General features: G+C 46.0%; 2 protein-coding genes across 4 annotated transcripts; one reads left to right on the plus strand and one right to left on the minus strand.

Moving 5' to 3' along the window:
• The first annotated feature begins 169 nt into the window (after positions 1-169).
• On the plus strand, positions 170-15,462 carry DLAT (dihydrolipoamide S-acetyltransferase). The gene is made up of 14 exons (XM_082200990.1): positions 170-540; positions 2,733-2,834; positions 3,107-3,231; positions 4,583-4,751; positions 6,711-6,837; positions 7,363-7,550; positions 8,123-8,273; positions 8,373-8,440; positions 9,627-9,731; positions 10,276-10,383; positions 11,337-11,452; positions 11,728-11,890; positions 12,093-12,229; positions 13,607-15,462. The coding sequence occupies exons 1-14, from the start codon at positions 271-273 to the stop codon at positions 13,734-13,736; spliced, it is 1,959 nt and encodes a 652-aa protein (XP_082057116.1). The 5' UTR covers positions 170-270; the 3' UTR covers positions 13,737-15,462.
• An 811-nt stretch (positions 15,463-16,273) lies between these two features.
• Positions 16,274-20,556, minus strand: PIH1D2 (PIH1 domain containing 2; the record flags this gene model as incomplete). Of its 3 annotated transcripts, none has more annotated exons than XM_082201059.1 (6): positions 16,274-16,825; positions 16,956-17,215; positions 17,708-17,953; positions 18,286-18,409; positions 18,784-18,990; positions 20,386-20,556. In XM_082201059.1, the coding sequence occupies 6 exons, from the start codon at positions 20,554-20,556 to the stop codon at positions 16,682-16,684; spliced, it is 1,152 nt and encodes a 383-aa protein (XP_082057185.1). In that variant the 3' UTR covers positions 16,274-16,681. The 3 variants fall into 3 exon arrangements, with proteins under 3 accessions (XP_082057185.1, XP_082057186.1, XP_082057187.1); XM_082201060.1 differs by lacking the exon at positions 20,386-20,556 and adding an exon at positions 19,933-20,367 and having other exon boundaries at positions 18,784-19,022; XM_082201061.1 differs by lacking the exon at positions 20,386-20,556 and adding an exon at positions 19,847-19,908.
• Positions 20,557-20,582: the final 26 nt, after the last annotated feature.

Below are 20,582 nucleotides of genomic sequence, written 5' to 3' on the forward strand. Positions count from 1 at the left end.
CTCGCGCCGCCGAAAGGTAACCTCAGGCCACGGCTGGAAGGCAGCCCCGCCCATACTTGACGCGCTTGACGGTTCCTTTCCTCACCCGCCCGCCTCCCGGTTCCTTTTGCGACAGTGTCGCGCGCCCTCCTCCTCCCTCCCGTGCCTTACGGCGCTGCCCGCTCCGAGGAGTCTGAGGGAGGTCACTCGCTCCTCTCTCGGCCGCCGCTGCCTGACGGGGCCTCCTCCTTTTTTTCCTCTTGAGGGAGGGAGAAGGGGAGGCGAGGCGGGATGTGGCGCGTGCTGGCGAGGCGCGTGGCCCAGCAATGCGCGGCCCCGCGGAGGGTTCGGCTCCTGTCGGCGCCGGGGGCGAGCTTGGAGGGGGCCCCTTGGCGGGGCCGCGCCTCCTGGGGGGCCGTCGCCGGTGGTAGCGGCGGCGGCGGCCTCGCCTCATGGGGGCCCCGCCGGGGGGGAGAGGCGCCGCTGTTCCTCCAGGAAGGGAAGGCCCGGCTCCAGCCCGGCCCCGTCCGGCACTGGTGCAGCTACCCGGCCCACCAGAAGGTGAGTGGGGCCCGCATTTGTGCAGGGGGGCCTCCCCTGCGGTGGCCCCGGGGTGGGAGGATCGGGCGGCGGCGGGGGGGGGGGAATCTTCCACTCATAGGGACTGGGAGATCCCTCTCACGGTTGGTATGGGGGTCGGTGGGTTCCTTCTCCCGGTTGGGAAGGCTGCGGGCTCGGCGGCGGCAGAAGACCTGCTTCGCAGGCAGAAACGAAGGTCATGCGAAGGTAAGAAGCGCCTGGCTGCTGGATGAGGCCGGACAGCCCCCCCCCTTTCTCAGCCCAGCATCTGGGTCTCAGTCCGGTGCCCTAACGGGAAGCCTGTGCAAGCGGGGCTTGAGCTCAGCAGCCCTCGGTTCTTCTTCCTTCCTGCAAATCCCGTAGTCCGGGATGGTGGGAGTCGCACTTGGGGGGCCCCAGCGTTGAAGAAACCTGGTGTACACAAGTCTAGAGCTAGGTGGACCCCAATGGTCTGGGTACGGCGGTAGGGCAGTTTCTTTTGCTGCTATTTGAATCATGCCTTCATTTAGAGCCACGGGGGACTGGAATTTTTAGGGGAAGGAGCAGAGTTCAGCTGGTAGAACGTGGATGGGCTTTGCATGCAAAAGGTCCCAGGTACCAGATCTTCTAGCATCTTTTGGTAGGGTGAGAAATACACCTGCCCTGACAGGTTGGAGAGTCATTGCCCGTCACAGTACTGAGCACGATAGATTCATATCTTGAGGCAGCTTCCAGTGCTTTTGTTATTCATAATGATGAAGGCTGGAATCTGCGTTTAATTTTTTTTATTTATGAAAGGTCATCTTTCAGTGACAAAGCACATGCTTTTCTATGCAAAAGGTCCTTGTCTGCATCACCAGGAAGGACTGGGGAAGATCTTTTATTTGAAACCCTTTGGAGCTGTTGCCAGTTGTTGCAGCCGATCCTGAGGTGGATGGACTGAGGCTGTTGCTTGGGATAAGGCAGCTTTCTATGTTTTCAGATTCTTTCTTCCCCTTCCCCGGGACTTCCTAATGCTATACTGGAAGGAAGGAAGGAAGGGTTGAGTCTAGTTCAGTGTTCCCAGTTTGGATATGGATGGCTTCTCCTCATTAGAGGTGTTTAGGGTCCCCCCACCCCCAGTCTTCTCTGTATTTATTGGTGGTATTTGTATGTTATTCTATCCTGCTCATGGGTCTTCCTCCCATTCACACACACACACTGCTTTTCTGCTGTTAGCAACCCCATAAGTGTTGTGTGTATGTGTGTAGTGGTTCTTCAGATATGTGGTCTCCTGGCCTCTGCTTCTCACCTTAGATATAAAAAGTAAGACTTGATTAGAGTAACCCCTTTCTTAAAGATGGACTCAGTTTATTGAAGTGGCCTTTCCCAATGATGGGCATACTGAGGACCCATAATTGATTGTTGATGTTCATTCATTGAGCCTGAACATCTGCTACAGGGCAGCCTATGTACATAGATCTCTTACTTATTATGGGACCCTGTATGATGGGAGTTCCAAAGTGCATGGAAATCTCTGTATGTAAGTTTCCCCAGTGCAGATAGATGTGTGCTCGAAAAACTTAGTGTTGGAGTAGACAGGCTTTTGATCGCATTCAGCAAGGCTCTTGCATTCTTACATTCTGCTTTTCAGCCTCTTTGTCTAGCATGAAAATGCAGGCTAGGGTTTTGTTTTTGTTTTTTGTCAGGCTAATCACTTGTGTGGGTTTATTTATAAGGTCAATATAGGGGCTTACAATCCAGAACTTGGGGATTTTCTTTACTATGAGGTACCCTGGGACTTCTGTCCGTTTCCTGTATGAATTACATCTCCACCCAAGACCTATTAATAGTGGCATTCTGTAGTCCTATGAGAAATGAAGACAACTGGCCTGCATGGAAATTTAGACGGATGAAGTGGGTTTTTTAATATTGATTTGTGCTGTTTTTTAACGTTTCATTGACTGTTTTTGTATTTTGATTGATTGTTCTCTACCCACGGGTGTCTTTTTTGTATGTAAATGTATTTTATTGATTGGCCCTAGGGTCTTATAATGATGAATAGGATATTGCTCCTATGCCTGGAGCCCTATTTTCTTCTGCACAAATTAAGGCTCCTTGTGAAGGGGACATGCTGGTGGGTGCTTGTCAATACCTGTTGACGCTGAAATTCCAAGGTGGAAAATTGATCACCTTAACAACCTGTTTCTTTGTAGGTGCCTTTGCCAGCTCTCTCTCCTACGATGCAGATGGGGACTATTGCACGATGGGAGAAGAAAGAAGGGGACAAGATCAATGAGGGGGATCTGATAGCAGAGGTACCTTGAAATGTCATTTTTATTAAGTAGTGTCTGAGCAAGCTGTTGGAATTGAGTTCCTAGGAACATCTTGGAGGGATGTCAGTCTCCTTCATCGCCTAATACTTTCTCCTGACTACCTGTGCTTAAGAGGGAGGAGGATGTCGATTTCACTGGCATCTTTTTCTTTTCTTTTCTTCTGATGGTGTACGTTGCTAATATGAGGTTGATGAGGTGTAGGTCAAGAAAATAGGATGTTTCTTTACTGTAACAACTTTGCTATGTTTGTGAAGGTAGAGACAGACAAAGCTACTGTGGGATTTGAGAGCCTGGAAGAATGTTACTTGGCCAAGATCCTGGTGCCAGAAGGAACGCGGGATGTTCCCATTGGAGCCATAATCTGCATCACTGTGGACAAGTGAGTAGAGCTAGGACCATCTTTGTAGAATTCCCGTTTTGATAATGTCTGTTTTAGTGTCCTTCACTTCTCCCCCACCCCACAATCTCTGCCCTACCTTTGCCAAACTACTCCTTCTAGGACAGCTTTCCAAAGTATCTCTTTGTCACACCATCCTCCTCTCCATTCAGATTAAAACTCTCTTCAAACCCTCTTCGGCAGCAAAATCTTTTCTAGGACCCCCTTGTGTTGTATTGGCTAGCCCTCTTCTTGGCCTTGGCCTCCTTAGTGATAAAATCTCTTAATATGAGAGGGGTTCAAATCTAATTGGAAGGCCCTTGCCCAAATTCCTAAGATGTATGGAGCCTGCTTGCCATTCAGTGGTCTGAAAGACACCTCCAAATGTGAGCAGAGGCACCCTTATGTTCTATGTTCTGTTATATTGGGGCAGGTTCTGGGGCTGAGTCCTGGCTTAAATTAAGCTCTGCTTCTCCCTTTCAAGCCCAGACCTCTGCTCGTTCTCCTGTCCACTTTGCTTGGTCTAGAAACCTTCTGGGCAGGGCCACATCTCTTCTGTATTCTGTACTGCTGCATGCTTCAGTGTGTTGTTGGGACATGCAGGTGTTATCCAGCAGAGCTGTGAGGCCTTCTGGGTGGCTGAGTTATATTTTTAGGTATATCATAGAATCATAGAGTTGGAATAGACCACAAGGGCCATCGAGTCCAACCCCCTGCCAAGCAGGAAACACCATCAGAGCACTCCTGACATATGGTTGTCAAGCCTCTGCTTAAAGACCCCCAAAGAAGGAGACTCCACCACACTCCTTGGCAGCAAATTCCACTGTCGAACAGCTCTTACTGTCAGGAAGTTCTTCCTAATGTTTAGGTGGAATCTTCTTTCTTGTAGTTTGGATCCATTGCTCCGTGTCCGCTTCTCTGGAGCAGCAGAAAACAACCTTTCTCCCTCCTCTATATGACATCCTTTTATATATTTGAACATGGCTATCATATCACCCCTTAACCTCCTCTTCTCCAGGCTAAACATGCCCAGCTCCCTTAGCCGTTCCTCATAAGGCATCGTTTCCAGGCCTTTGACCATTTTGGTTGCCCTCCTCTGGACACGTTCCAGTTTGTCAGTGTCCTTCTTGAACTGTGGTGCCCAGAACTGGACACAGTACTCCAGGTGAGGTCTGACCAGAGCAGAATACAGTGGCACTATTACTTCCCTTGATCTAGATGCTATACTCCTATTGATGCAGCCCAGAATTGCATTGGCTTTTTTAGCTGCCGCGTCACACTGTTGGCTCATGTCAAGTTTGTGGACATATCGTATCTTTGCACTTGCTCAAGGCTCCTTCCTGCCTTCTCCTAGGCCTGAGCTTATTGATGCCTTTAAGAGTTACACTTTGGATTCTTCAGCAACTGCTCCACCAGCCTCAGTGCCTCCTCCTCCTCCTCCTCCAGCAGCAGCAGCTCCCCCCACGCCAGCAGCTCAGCCCTCTGCTCAAGCTCCAGGCAGCTCCTATCCTCCTCACATGCAGGTACGGTACAGGCCCTATTTACTATTTCTCTTACTGTATCTCTCTCTCTCTATGTGTCCTTTATCATTTATTCTTCTTTTGTCTTCAAACTTTATCCCTGTTCCCATGCTGCAAAAACAATGCAAGCTGTGAGCTTGCATTTGCTACAGCAGGAGAAGCAGAACTGCCTTTAAAGGACTGTGGAAATGGAGGGTGAAAAGTTTCTGCCCTTGGCAGATTGGCACATGTCTGTGTGTGAAGCAACTATTTACTTATTTATTTTTATTTATCACAATTATATCCTACCTTTCCTCCATGGAGCTCAAACTGGCATACTCCTCCCACAGCCCCACTCATTTCATCCTCGCAGCAACCCTGAGACACTGTGACTTGCCCAAGGTCACCCAATGAGTTTCATGGCCGAGCAAGGATTTGAACCCTCATCTCCTAGGTCCTAGTGCAACACTAACTACTACACCACATTGACTCAGTTAGTGGTATTAGCTGGTTGACTTTGCTCCCTGCCAAGAGAACACGCACACACACACACGTTGTGCTAACTAACATGCCCACTGCTAGAGAGTGAGGAAGTTTCTTTGGGTGCCAGAGAATGTCCCTCTACCTCAGTGTTTCCCAACCTTTTTTGGGCAAAGGCACACTTGTTTCATGAAAAAAATCTCGCGGCACACCACCATTACAGCCCCGTGACGTCAGCGCGCAGCGTCACGCCGGGAGGGACGCACGAAAGTGTAAGTTTCAATTTTTCCCCCTCCCCCTTGCCTTCCTTCTGTGCCAACCGCCAAAAAGCCAAGAATCCCGGGACCGCCGGCGGAGGGGGGGAGGGCGAGCGGAGGCAGCGGCGAGCCCCGTTCCTCCCCATCCGCCCCATTCCATGCAAGGAGCGCGAACAGGTGTGAGAAGGGGGTCAAACCTGCGGGTCGGCGCCGGGGAACCTCCAAGCTTTGGGGGTGGGGGGGAGGAGGCAGCTAAGCGAGGCAGGAAGGAGAGCGCGGCTTGGCGAAGTACTCGGCGGCGAAGGCCAGCAGGTCCGGCGGCCGATGCCGCAGCACCTCCACCGTGTAGCCCTGCAGCAACTCAGTCAGATCCGGCGGGATCTCGATGCTCATCTTGTAGCCGAGGCGCGCGGGAGACTCAACGGACGGGCCCGGGAGAGAGAGAGAGAGAGACACGACGGAGAGAGAGCGGGAGTCCCTGCTCGCCGTCGCCGCCACTACAACTACTGTGGCGGTTGGTCGTGGTCGCCACCGCCGCCCACCTCTATCTGTCCCTCCCCCTCAGCTTTCTACACGGGTCTGGAGCCGGAGGTGGGGGGTGGCCGCCGCCGCTTTCTCCGCCTCCACGTCCTGCCTCCTCCTCCTCGAGCCCTCCGTCAGCCCTGAGGGAACCGCCGCGCTCGCGCCGCCGCTCTCTGACACGCGAGAAAGAGAAAGGAACGGAGCGGCGGGGTAGTCGGGGGAAGGAGGGGCCGGAACGGAAGCGCAAGGCGAGCTGCGCATGCCCAGCAGGAAGCGGCGGAGAGCGCCACAGAGAGAGAGAGAGAGAAGCAAGGGAGGGCGGGGAGTGGGCGGGAACACGCTTCATGCGTCACAATAACGGACAAGGGGCGCTCGAGGGATAGATTAGGACCTAATTTGACTTTTACAAAAAAAAAATCTTTTTAATTTTTCCCACGGCACACCAGGCAACATCTCGCGGCACACTAGTGTGCCGCGGAACAGTGGTTGGGAAACACTGCTCTACCTTATCCTCTACAATGCTGTAGGAGGAGGAGGAATGACCACTCAGTTCACTGTCCATGGAGCAGTTATGCCCTGTTTCCCTCCTTTCAATCAAGCATTGTGTCACGAAGACTGAGGACTGTAACCATACTGTTTGGCCTTGCCTTTTGGATTGAGGATGGTTGCTGCTTGGTTTTAAGAGATCTGTTCATACAAGCTTTTGTACTCTCTACTTCCCTAGGTTCTTCTCCCTGCCCTCTCACCCACAATGACAATGGGCACAGTTCAGAGATGGGAAAAGAAGGTTGGTGAAAAGCTAAGTGAAGGAGACTTGTTGGCAGAAATTGAGACAGACAAAGCTACGATAGGTGAGAAGCTTTTAAATCCTAAACAAATAAAGCTTTGGAGCAAGGTTGGGGAACTTGTGGCTCTTCCAAAGTGGCTGGATCCCAGCTCCCATCAGTCTCAGGCAGCCAGCCTGGCCAGGGGTAGTGGGTGTTCTGGTCCATTAACGTTTGGAGGGCTGCAGGTTCCCCTCCATTAGTTTGGAAGATTCTTTACTATTTGCATTTCATAAAGAATATGTAATGCAGACAAGATTCCCTTCTCTCCTCACAGCATTGGCTGATACTGAGCTTATACTGAACATTACCCTATCTCACTACAGCATCAGGTGCTCCAGGCTTGTTATCTTATTACATGAAGATTTCTCCTCAATTAGAAGAACTCTGGATTTCATCTTCCGGATTTGCTAATTTAAATATTTTATTTTGTAAATAATACACAATTAACTTATTTGCTGGAATCTCTCTCTCCATAGTGGGATTGTGAAGTTTCCTTCAGTATTGGTCTCCGTAGTGATTGTTTCCTTAAACAATTTCTCTCCGCTTAAGGCTTTGAAGTACAGGAAGAAGGTTACTTGGCAAAAATCTTGGTGTCCGAAGGCACGAGAGATGTGCCCTTAGGAACTCCCCTCTGCATCATTGTGGAGAAAGAGTCTGACATTCCAGCGTTTGCAGACTACAAGGATGCTGGAGTAGCAGATATCAAGCCTCCAGTGCTGCCCCCACCCCCAAGTCCTGTAAGTTCAACCTGCATATATGATACCTCTGATGGGGAAATGTATCTGTTGGGTAGCCCCATGTAATCAGCTGGATCCAAGATTTTTGGACTTTTGCTTCTCCTGTGCAGGAAGATTTTGTTGCTTCTACAACCTGATCAACTGTGTGCTGCCTGTTTTCATATATTTGCAAGGAAAGGGGCTACAAGACAGCTTAGAAAGAAACCTTTCCTATCTGCTTGCTAAATTTTGTTCTTCAGAGGATTGGGGAGCTTTTCCTGAGTCACTGAGGCTGTTTTGCCCACTTCCCAACGTATGTGATTTCCCCCCCATTCAGTACACTTCTCTCTCTCTCTCTCACGCCTCTTCTAAGTTAGATGTCCAGCTCCCATTAGGACCCTGCGTTCTTGGGTCATGCATGTATTAGCGCAATTCCACTGTGGTACTGTGTACTGGACTTGAGCGGCTGGCACTGTGCCCCATGCCAAACACCCGTCCATCTAGTCAAGCACAGGTTGGAACATTGGGGAATTCTCTTGAGCCTCCATGTGTTGGTAACTAACTAAACATTTGGCCTTCTCTTTTCTGTTAAGGCAGCGGCAGCAACACCTACTCCTTCTTTTCCATCCCAGCCAGCGGCCCCTCCTTCAGCTAAGGTTCCTGGACAAAAAGGGAGGGTAATAGTCAGCCCTCTGGCAAAGAAACTGGCAGCAGAGAAAGGAATTGACCTTTCACAAGTGAAAGGTGAGTGGCCATCCCCAGGATACTTTTGTCACTCCACATCCCCAGTTCATTTGGTTAGCTCTTCCATGAAACACTTTCCCTTTTGTGTGTCCACTCCAGGCACGGGACCAGATGGACGGATAACAAAGAAAGACATTGAGTCGTTTGTGCCATCAAAGGTTGCCCCGGTGAGTAGCGCACAGAAATGCAGCATCTTGATGTTTCTGCCTTGGTTGCATCAAAGTTATATATCTGACAAGGCTAAACCTTTACTGAAGACTACCTCCAATGTATTATTTTAAATGGGGCTTTCCCTCAGAACCTGACCTGAGTGCTGATGTTTCAGCCCTGGGATGTGAGAAAATGGCTTGCAGCACGTTCCAGGGGTCTGTCCCTCAGTATGCCAACTGGTCAAATGGTTCTATGCCCAGGTGCTTTTTGTTTTTAAAGTCCAGAACTGTTTGTACCTCCTGTGCCAATTTGGCATTCTCTTAGAGATACTTCTTGAGAAATGTGATGCTAATGTAGTATTTCATCTGACTTTCTAAATGTAGCTACATGGAATTATGTACTGATAAATTCTTCAAATATTTCTGATCGCTATTGTAGGTTGTGCATTGTTGGTACAGTATGCATGGATACACCTGCGTACAACTTCCTCACCACTTCCCCAATGCCTTTAACACTCCTTTTTTGACCTTTCCCACCAAGCACACTGAGCCCCTTCTGATGGAAATTTTGCTTTCATAAACAGAAATGGACTGTAAATTAGGTTGATGGCACAAGCATAGGAATTAGAAGCTGTGTTCTGTAGGCTGGAGAAAATAAGGTAGTGGGAAGGAAGCATGGGTCTCGAAGCTGTTCTCTTTTATATGTGTGATGGCAACACTTTAAAGCTCCTCTAAGTTGGGGGGACGCGGGTGGCGCTGTGGGTAAAACCTCAGCGCCTAGGGCTTGCTGATCGCATGGTTGGCAATTCGAATCCCCGCGGCGGGGTGAGCTCCCGTCTTTCAGTCCCAGCTCCTGCCCACCTAGCAGTTCGAAAGCACTCTTAAGTGCAAGTAGATAAATAGGTACCGCTTTATAGCGGGAAGGTAAATGGCGTTTCCGTGTGCTGCTCTGGTGCCGGTTCGCCAGAGTAGCTTCGTCACGCTGGCCACGTGACCCGGAAGTGTCTCCGGACAGCGCTGGCCCCCGGCCTCTTAAGTGAGATGGGCGCGCAACCCTAGAGTCGGACACGACTGGCCCGTACGGGCAGGGGTACCTTTACCTTTAAGTTGGAATAGCTTAAAGAACAATGAGTCGTCTCTGCTCTCAGCCCAACAATATTCTTCACAAAAAACATTGTAGCTAAAAAGGTCTTTCTGTACACAGCCCCGGGCAGCAGAAGCACCTCCTCTGGCAGCACCTGCACCAGCAGCTGCCGCAGCTCTTCCCACAGGCGTCTTCACGGATATTCCAATCAGCAATATTCGCAAGGTAAGGCACCACCATTGTTGCCTTAGGGTGTGTGTTAACAGTCAATGCCTCTTGTTGAGCATCATTCAAATGTGAAGCCTTGGCTTGTTAACCTCTTAAGTGCTTCATGTGAACAGGTGCTAACAGATGTTTTAGCACACATAGCCTCCAAATGCTAGTCTTGGAGTTCCCATCATGTCAAGGGTGGTATTGTACAGATGTGTGCCATGCTTTAGAGTAGCAAATGGTAGAAAAAAGGTGATTCCTACCTTGAGAAGTTCACATTTTAGATGCATGGGGGCAAGGTAATAAGGAGCTAATGGGAGCAAAAGCATGTGTGCTTTTTTCTGGCTGTGGGCGATGATAAAGGCTAAAGGCTGCACGTGAAAGGTGTGTTTTGAGGAAGAGAGAGGCCACTCCTGACTGACATTTGGGGAGGGTAAGCTTCTGTGTGGCGCATTTAAACAGTTCCACCCAACTGAAAGCCACCAAGCTTGGATATGACACCAACTCTTGGCAGAATACGTTGTGTCTTAATTTCTTGTCCTGCTGTCTGTACTTGCAGGTGATTGCCCAGCGTTTGATGCAGTCTAAGCAAACGATACCTCACTACTATCTCTCAGTTGATGTAGACATGGGAGAAATACTGGTGCTAAGAAAAGAGCTCAACCAGGTAACTTCCTATGGTGGGGGAAGATTTGTGATGGCATTGTAGGTAGTCCCTAAAACAATATTATGGCTTCCTATGTTGTAGGGGACTGCAGCTCTGTAATGATGTAATGTTTCCTTGAGTTTTCCGTATGTAGAAGTTTTAACATAATACAAAACAGCCTACCATCCATGGATATTCCAGCAGTGTACGCATTTACATGCATTTCTGGTTTCCCACATTGCATTCCCAGTCAAGATCACAGAATATGTAACAAAAGATTGTAAACTATAAGGGAAAGATGACTATATCAGAGCTAGTTCAGTGTGTTGTTTTATTCTCTACATTATTAGAAGTGAAGAGAGAAACTTGCACAATGCTCGGGGAAATAAACCTTCTTATTCAATTGGAATAAAGATATTTCATTCTGAGATTTAGGCTTATGATGTGTGTTGTTGGTAAACTGGAGGAAGAGGGGAAACCACTCAAGTTGTATGCTCTGGGTTTCTCAGCCTGGTTGACCTGTCAGCATTAGACAGACAGCCTGCTCTTGCTTGCATTGCCTTCTGTATACAGTGGTACCTCGGGTTACATACGCTTCAGGTTACAGACTCCGCTAACCCTGAAATAGTGCTTCAGGTTAAGAACTTTGCTTCAGGGTGAGAACAGAAATTTTGTTCCGGCAGCGCGGCAGCAGCGGGAGGACCCATTAGCTAAAGTGGAGCTTCAGGTTAAGAACAGTTTCAGGTTAAGAATGGACCTCCGGAACGAATTAAGTTCTTAACCCGAGGTACCACTGTACTTAGGTTCACTGACTCCTTGTGTAACAGCTGGCCTTGAATAGCTGCTTTCCACAGTCATTGTAATTATGTGGAATACCGGGTTGCATGAATTCATCCTTTTTCAGCCTTCTAAGGTGACCCTGGCAGATGAACAGTTTTGCAAATATGTCCATTCTGTCTCTCTTGTCTTTGCAGGAGATGCCGCAGAACACTAAGCTTTCTGTCAATGACTTCATAATTAAGGCTTCAGCTCTGGCTTGCATGAAAGTGCCTGAAGCAAATTCCTCTTGGTTGGACACAGTCATTAGACAGTAAGTGTACAGTCCTTAAGTTAGCAAGTAAATTTCATAACTGTTGGTCCCATCGTAACTGCATGCTGGAACTGATATGCAGCAGTAGAGAGGCAGCAGCTTGATGTCTTTTTGTGCAATTAAATTGAAGGGGGGTCCGGGTGGGGGAGGTTGGCTTATGGTATAAGGCAGCCAATAATGGATTGTGAAAGTGCCTTCCAATTTCTGTTCAAGTCTGAATTTCTTTTGAGTTGCTAGGTTCATACAGATGGACCCCCACCCCTTTTGTCTTCCAGGAATCATGTAGTCGATGTAAGCGTTGCAGTCAGTACTCCAGCAGGGCTTATAACCCCAATAGTATTTAACGCACACATAAAGGGATTGGCTTCCATTAACAAAGATGTTGTAACGTTGGCAACCAAAGCTCGCGAAGGGAAGTTACAGCCGCATGAATTTCAGGTAAGCTACATGGAGCAGGCGTGATTTCCAAAGGTGTGACTGTGCTCTGGATTTGCTTTCTGAGAGATGAGAAAAATGTTTTGTAGTGGTGATGGTTGTTTAGCAAACAGTTTCTCAGAGCTACCCTTTTACGTTCCACAGCTGACAGCATACCAAACACAGTAGTTTGTCAAAGAATGCTAATGTATTTATTTCCTTTCAGGGAGGAACTTTTACAGTCTCAAATTTAGGAATGTATGGGATTAAGAATTTCTCTGCGATTATCAATCCACCACAGGCTTGTATTTTAGCAGTTGGTGCCTCTGAGAAAAGGCTGGTCCCAGCAGATAATGAAAAGGGGTAAGTTTTTTTTTTAAGTACCTCTTTAAATAGGGTAGCACCCAAGGGAATTTGTGTGGCCTGGTTTACATGCATTGTTAAATCATTGTTTAAAATGAACTATGGTTTAACATGCACTTTGCTTCTCCCATGCTCCTGGTCGTTCCATGGAGTAGAGGAAACCAACGAATCCAGGCTCATGTTTTATTTCTCTCCTATCAAATCACAAGTGGCAGCCAAGTTTTCTTCTTAGCTTCACTGCTTGTGGTTTGGAGGAGACAAAGCACAAGCCTGGATCCACATCTCTTTTTCCTCCCCATATAATTTTTATTAAGTTTTCATATTTAATTACATCTCATTACACAAATCTATAACATAAAGTGTTGCTCAAACAGAGCATTGACTTCCTTCCCCCCTCCTCTTTCTGACTTCCAAACACTTTTTATTAAATTCTCGCATTTCTATAACCACTTTTTTACCCTAGAACTTCTTCTTTTCTATGATAATTACCTCCTTATATGTATGGATTGGGACGCGGGTGGCGCTGTGGGCTAAAGCCTCAACGCCTAGGGCTTGCCGATCGAAAGGTCGGCGGTTCGAATCCCCGCGGCGGGGTGCGCTCCCGCTGCTCGGTCCCAGCGCCTGCCCACCTAGCAGTTCGAAAGCACCCCCGGGGGCAAGTAGATAAATAGGTACCGCTTACCAGCGGGAAGGTAAACGGCGTTCCGTGTGCGGCTCTGGCTCGCCAGAGCAGCGTTGTCACGCTGGCCACGTGACCCGGAAGTGTCCCCGGACAGCGCTGGCCCCCGGCCAATAGATGTGAGATGGGCGCACAAACCCCAGAGTCTGTCAAGACTGGCCCGTTCGGGCAGGGGTACCTTTACCTTTACCTTTATGTATGGATTCATATCTCACAACAAGCTAGACCAGGCATAGGCAAACTCGGCCCTCCAGATGTTTCGGGACTACAACTCCCATGATCCCTAGCTAATAGGACCAGTGGTCAGGGATGATGGGAATTGTAGTCCCAAAACATCTCGAGTTTACCTATGCCTGAGCTAGACCTAGCTTGTTTCTCCTAGGGCATGGTACACTCAGGTGCAAAGTGCATGTTAAACCATAGTTTATTTCAAATCATGGTTTACCTTTGTGTGCAAACCAAAAGTCCAAAATTTGTATAGAAGAAAAAACTAAAAATGGCTGGTCATGCTGGTTATGCACAAGTTGTGTGTCCCCAAAGGCAGCCCCATTGTTACTGCTTTGTTCCTTGCTGACTTAATCCTCAATTACTGCATTTTGCTTTTATTCCTTTTTTAAAAAAAACTTTTTTCCCTATTCCTATTGATTGGTTCATGGAGGAGGCTGAGCATTTGAAATGTGCTTTTTCCCCCACCCCAGATTTGACGTAACCAGCGTGATGTCTGTCACGCTTAGCTGTGACCACCGCGTTGTGGATGGAGCAGTTGGAGCCCAGTGGCTGGCCGAGTTCAAGAAGTTCCTTGAGAAGCCTGCCACCATGCTGCTATAATCCCTTGAGGCCACCAGGACTTTCTTAGGTCACATCACTTCATTCTAAAGAAGCTATTTATATATCTAGTGTTTAGACTTTTAAACAAATGTTCCCTTCTTTATTTTTTAAAAAAATCGTATCTAAATATATATATATGGTTGCTGGTAATTTTTATTACCAGTTGTACATATTAAAATGGTTTGCATAGGCTTTCTGGAGCCTGGTTCGGTTATACTGTATTTTATACAGGGAAATGAATTTGCAAACTTTCCCCCCGTCCTAAATAGCCCAAAGTGATTGAAATCATGTGGAGGAGCTTGTGCTTCTGATCAAGGGAACACAGGCCCACCCAGCAACCTGATGACTCATTCTGTGTTCCCAAAAACAGAGGAACCAAGACTGTAAAAGCAAAGAAAAACAAAAACACAAGTTGAACTACCTGGTGGCTGAAATCCCCTTACCAGCAAAGACAGGGAGCTTGTGCATTCTGTCCTCCTGTCCTTTTAGATTAGCAGGCTGTCCTGAAGGATGGAAGAGAACAGGGTTCCCTAATGGTCCACATGCCAGCTTTTTTTCTAGAGTTCAGCAGTTACTCAGATTTTATAGCCACATGAATTCTTTGAGAGCACTTTAACTCAAGAACTCCAATCAGACTCCCCACATTGTATGGCGACATTTTTTTTGAAATAATGCTGACCATATATGTTCTTTCTAGTGCATTTTATGAACTTTCCATCTTTTTTGGCATTAAATCTTTCATTTTAAGAGACTGCTTCCCCCCCCCCCTCTAGTTTAGTGAATGCTGCTTCACTTGAAGCAGGAGTCATTGTTCAGGGAAATGATGAAATTCATTAGGGGCTGATAAACATAAGCCAATGCGGTCTGAACATCTGGATGCTGACTTTAGGGTTCCCTCCCCCCTTCCACATTGTTGACCCTAGGAAGCTCTGAGGTGTGTTGGGACTAGGTGCAATCCAAATGGGACTTGTCCTGTCAATGAAATGAATGTGAGGTCACTGTCTTCCTTCATATAAAAAAAGAGTGTGCAGAAAAGATAACCTGAGTAGCTTGTGACCACTGGCCATAATTCAGAGTAAATGAGTTTTGCTTAAGTTCTATTGAAATCAATGGGACAGGTGAGTTGTGACTGGAAGTCCTATTGATTTCAAAATAGGTGTGACTATATTTCTCTGAATTGGGGTCAGTTCTGTAACAACTTTGTCTTTTGCCAATCCCAGCCTTGGGGAAGTGGCAAAATTTATTTGGCCATGTAAATAGTGTAAAAATTTAAATTGCTTGGAATGGTTTTCTTTTGAAATTGTGCCCATTTGCATTTAAGATTGTGTCCACAAAGGGAAGGATTCTCTAGTTGAAAACACTCCCATGTTTGCTTTCCAAAGAAAATGTTAATTTACAAAGGAGGATCATGTAATAGCCAAGTGACGTGACCTGGAGAGCCAAGTATACCATTAATAAATATACCCAAAATTATTCTGTACGATATGCATTGCATTAAGTATTGTAAAGTTGTGCTACCAAATCCACTAAAAGAATATTCAAGGTGGTTATACTGTGGAGATTAAATATTTTTCTGAGACCTATCTAATATTTTGTTAATTTAGTTGCTGTTTTGCATAAAATCTTTTGCTGTTTTGGTAAGAAGCAAGTTGCACTTAAAACGTCCTAACTCAGTTCCCGTCTGGCCAGTTAGGCCAGTTGTGTTCCATTAAATGTTTAAAATTTATTAGATGGCTTTTCCTTGTCCCTGGTGCTTCATTGTTTGCTGAGGGTATTATGGTATGTGTGGAACTGACCCTACTGGTAAGGAGGATTGCTGAGCTTGCCTCACTATTTGAATCAGTGAAACATGACTCTTAACTTGTGCCACTCAGGGGCTGGGAGTCACAAGAGATTTGTCACTTGAAGTATGGATAGCTTTTGCCTACTAACTCCATAGCTGCTCTGAATGTTCTTCAGTTATTTTTAGAATCTAACTGAACTAAAGCCTTGAAACTTTTGTGTTTGTTTCATTGTAATAATCCAAAACTTGACTTTTTATTTTACTGGTTTTTTATTTTACTATTTTATAAGTAGGGAATGGCTAGCTTCTATTTTTCTTCTTCTTTGATGCTATGGTATGAGGTTGACAAGCTCAGTCTGTAGAGCATAAGACTTTTAATTCCAGGGTTGTGGGTTTGAGTCCCATGCTGGGTGAAAGATTCCTGCATTGCAGGGAATTGGAATAAATGACCCCTTGTGGCCCCTTCCAATTCTACAATTCCACAATTCTAGTATATTTGCTGCTGCTGTAGCTGAGAAACAGTATGGACAGCCTTTGAGCCAGGAATTTCTGCTTCAGTTACAAAGAGTAATCTAACCTTTTAGATTCAAGAAAGCCACAACTGGTAAGCTAAGTCCTGTTTGTCCTGTGTTCAAAATGTATCTCCCATCAACCACATGGTCTTTAAATAGTGCCATGGAAAAACTTGTAGTGTATTTAAGTTTACACCCTTGAGCTGAGTTCTTGTGAGTAGGTGTTGGGACACATTTCAAACTCAGAATGTGTTATCTTTTATTGTTTGTTAATTGAGGGATCAATGAAAATGTAAACTTTACAAGTGCTTTTATAAGATTTTCATGTAGTTGTTGAGCCGTTACAGTTTGCACAATACAGTAGAAACTCCATGACTGATAAGAGAAACATTTAAAGTAAGCATTGGAACATTCTCCATTAGAGTTGAATTTCAGTTCTGTACTTAGAAACATATCTTATCTCCAGTTAGCATTACTCAGCTCTGCATCTGTCCAAAGGGCAGCTGGGATGCCTGCTCTAATGATCCAATGTGTGAAATGCAGGCAAGCAGCCAGCAGACTTTAATATTAACCTATGCAAAGTGTTTGGAAGTGCTGGGTGGGCAGTATCCAACCCCCCAAGCCCACATGCCGTGTCAAATCTGCTAACATCACTTCTTTTCAGACACCGGCATTGTGATAAGTAAGACTCTCTTCTGGCTGTGAAATGCTGCTGTTGTTGCTTCTTCATTCACAGACTGTGGAAGATCCAAGTGTAATTTATACTTTGCAGGGCATTCAATCAATACATCATCCTAAAATCGAAAAAGAATTTTCTTTGTAAATGAAGTACATACATGTGATTGCTACAGGTGAGGCGTGCCAGATGGACATAGGGCTGTCCGAAGGGCAGCCAGAGTTGAGTGTCATTCATGACAAACTTACCTCAGAAACGCTTAGGTCACACTCAGAGACACAGTGTACCTCTGGCAATTCAACTTTCAGTTCAATCTTCAGAGGCTTCTCATTCATATCCTTTATGATGGTGACTTCATAGGCTGGGGTGCACAATTCCTCTGGCTGCTCTGTAGTGGAAATCTCTTCAATGAGGCATGTTTTAGAGGGCACCGTGTTCTCCATTAGCAAAGTAAGGTCACTGCTATCTTCCTTTGTTATGATGTTTCTCAGTTGGTCAAGTGTCACTTCTTTCCAAGGTGATTTTTAGACATGGGAATTTAAAAAATACTTTAATGGATCACATAGCTATAGAAGTATCAGTTATATGTTCTACAGTGAGGGGGGGAAAGTATTTGATCCCCTGCTAAATTTGCCCGTTTGCCCTCTGACAAAGAAATGACCGGTACATAATTTTAATGGTAGGTTCATTGTAGCTGTGAGAGACAGAATAACAACAGGAAAACTCCCAGAAACCCAGAAGACAAAAGTCAGAGACAGATGTGCATTATACTGAGTGAAATAAGTATTTGATCTCTCCTTTTTACAATTGATAAAATATTTCAGGTCCTACTGTTCATCTTAAATTCATAAAACAATATACTGAGGCATGCTGAAACCAAGCACGCTTCTGCAAGTGCCTCTTAATGTGGGTTATAACTTGCCTCCTAAAGAGTGGTGTGAGAAGTTTCATCATACCCCATCATGTTTCACTCCTGGTAATGACTTGGGAGGGTACTTACCTTTCTGCAAGGTCTTCTGGGACAAAGCCACTGGTGCTTGCTCTCTCCTTAAGCTCTGTCTCATCCTTGCCAGGCTCCCCTTCAGTTTAAATTTTGTTATAGTGTAGGAGTTTGACAGAATGATGTTATATTGCTCCTCAATATACTTAAGTGATAGACGTATCAATTGGTCTTTCATTTTTGGGTCATCCTTTCCCTTCTCGATAACAGATTGGTTGTATGCAATATCAAGGACAGTATAAAACTCTAGAAGAAAAAAAGTCTTAATTATTGTTTTATCATATACATTATATTGTAGAAGACAATGGCGGTATATACATGGTTATAAAATTGTAGTTTTTTTAAAAAAAACACACAGTTGTCAAATTGTGAGATTACACTTAATTTTGTTCTTTTGGCTGTTATTTTCCTACTCTTTCAGCTAAGGCTTATTGGTTTATAATGTACATTCCTGTCATCTTCACCCCACCCATTTGGAGAGAGAAAATGGGCTGGGATATAAGGGGCTAAAATAGACCTATAGAAATGAGCACTGTTCTACACAGCAAGCTAAACCTTCTGCAAGGAGCAAAGCTGACCTGATTTCTCAGATATCTCCTCCATTTTGCCAGCCCTCAATGGCACTGGGTCAGATGGCGATTGGGGTGCTGGAACCTGATTCCACCTGCAGAGGTTAACGAACAATGATTTTTCAGTAGGCTCCTGGAAAAGAATCCAAAACCAGTTGATTAATAAAGGAGGATGGTTTATTACTACATCATGCAGGCATGAACTAGAATAGGAACACGGTCAAACTCTGGTTTGCATTCTCTGGTATTTCTGGTCCTGGATACGGTCCAGCATTTTTGGATTAACTGAAAAGATAATTGCACCTGTTACCTTCCATCCATCTTGTTTTCTATTATAAATAAATAAGAAATAAATAAGGAGAAGCAATAGAACAAATATAGAATGCAAATCAAGTGCACACATGCCTATTGTATCTGCCTGGCTAGTTGAGTAAAGGTTTGGTGAAAATGGAGGCACATTTTGATGTCTGAGCTTCCTTCTTGCTGTGCAGGTGTCTTGCAACATACCAAGATGCAGGTCTTCAGGCACATGTATGGTTCTGCAGGAGCATAATGTTGCTTTGCGTCTTTGAGTTGCTGCTGCATGAACTGGTGGTAACTTTCAGGATTGCTCTCAGCCAAGTCATCAAGCATCGTCCAGAGTTGGTTCGCTTTTGCCAGCATATCCTCAGAGTTACAAAGAGCCTCCATGATTGTCTCTTCAACAGTGGGCGGCTGCAGCAAAATAAGAAGAGAGTCAGAGAAGACTGTGGGAAAAGAACTGTGAAGTTTAGTAAGTGCTTCCAGGGCCTTACTGTGCTCTTTTGTCTTGCGGTAAAATCTATACAGGGAGAAATTCATTGTGGCTGTCCTTGGAGAGTTCCTAAAACTCCCTCTTTCAACACTAGCCTCCATTCCTTCTCTAAAAAACTGGGAAAATCAATGAGCTAGTCCTACAGGACTTGCCTTGCTGGCTTGTGTGGTGGCAGGATCTCTTACTCCAACACAGGGCTCTCCAGAGATTTGGGGTTACAGGAAGGCTGGGGCAGATGGGATTTGTAATCCAAGGCATCAGGAAAACACTAACTTGGGGAAAGCTACTTTAAAACAGTTGCTTGGCAGGCATGAATGCAACAGGTGCAGCTTTTCCAAACCAATGTGATTAACAAAGCTGCGCCTGTTTAAAGATGATGTGACAAAGTAGCTAAAAAGGGAAGTTCCAAGTTTAGATATTCTATGCTACGCGCTTCCTAAGACTGCAATCCTATCCGAACATGCCTTGGAATCAAACCCCATCAAACACAGTAGAACAACATCTGAGTAAACATTCATGGGATTGTTCTGTAAATGGCTTTAAGCAAACCTGTTCTCTCTCTGCATCCCCTGTCATAAGGGGTAATTATACTAGCCTATGTTGTAGGGCTGTTTTATTTTATATATTTATACCTTTGCAGGGCAAGTTCCAAAATGTAAAGCAATAAAAACTCAATAGTAAAATCTGCAAAGCTAAAAACTGCACCCAAAACCATTTCATTAAATATAAGAGTGACTGAGATAGCGCCCATGAGGCCTCGATCCAGTATACACCTACCAAATTCAATCTGACTTGCTTCTGAATAGACATGCCCAGGACTGAAACTTCGAAAAGCAGTATAAAAAGGCTAAGACTTCCCTTACCCAGAGGAATAAATATTACAGAACACAACGGAACATTTTCCTGAGCAGATATGCAAATGATTGCTCTCATAAGGCTGCAATCCTATATCCAACGACCTGAGAATTCAATTTAAATCGGGCACTGACTTCACAGTAGAGCATACACAGGATTGGGCTATAGATATTGATGGGTGCCTGTTTCAGGTGCCAAACACGCACTTGTTTCCCCGCTACCCAGGAGAAAAGCGAGCGAGCGGCCCTGATTCGTGGCCGTGACTACTCAAGAGTAAATCCCGCTGATTTAAACGGGGCTTACTTGCAAGTCGAAAATTGGGAGGGGAAGGCATCTTAAAAAAAGGGGGGGATGCCAGAGAAATATCAACAACTACAAGAGAGCTAACAATGTACAAATCATTTTTGGTGCTGCGTTTTTTTGCGCTGAGACTCCCTTGCGGAGGCCACGAGCAAACCTACCCAGCCGGTGCGCGCGCGCGCCCGCGAAGACCCAAGCCGTCTCCCTAGCAACCGCCGGAAGGAGAAAGTGGCTTCCGCCGGAAGCGGAAGCGAGGCGTTCTCTCTCTCTCTCTCTCTTCCCCCGGCTTTCCTCGCCCCACGCCTTCCGGGTTCCGAGGCCTGACGAATCATCAGCTCGGGAGTCTGCCGCTTGCGTG

This window comes from Podarcis vaucheri (assembly GCF_965113315.1).
Source record: "Podarcis vaucheri genome assembly, chromosome: 15".
Lineage (NCBI taxonomy): Eukaryota > Metazoa > Chordata > Lepidosauria > Squamata > Lacertidae > Podarcis > Podarcis vaucheri.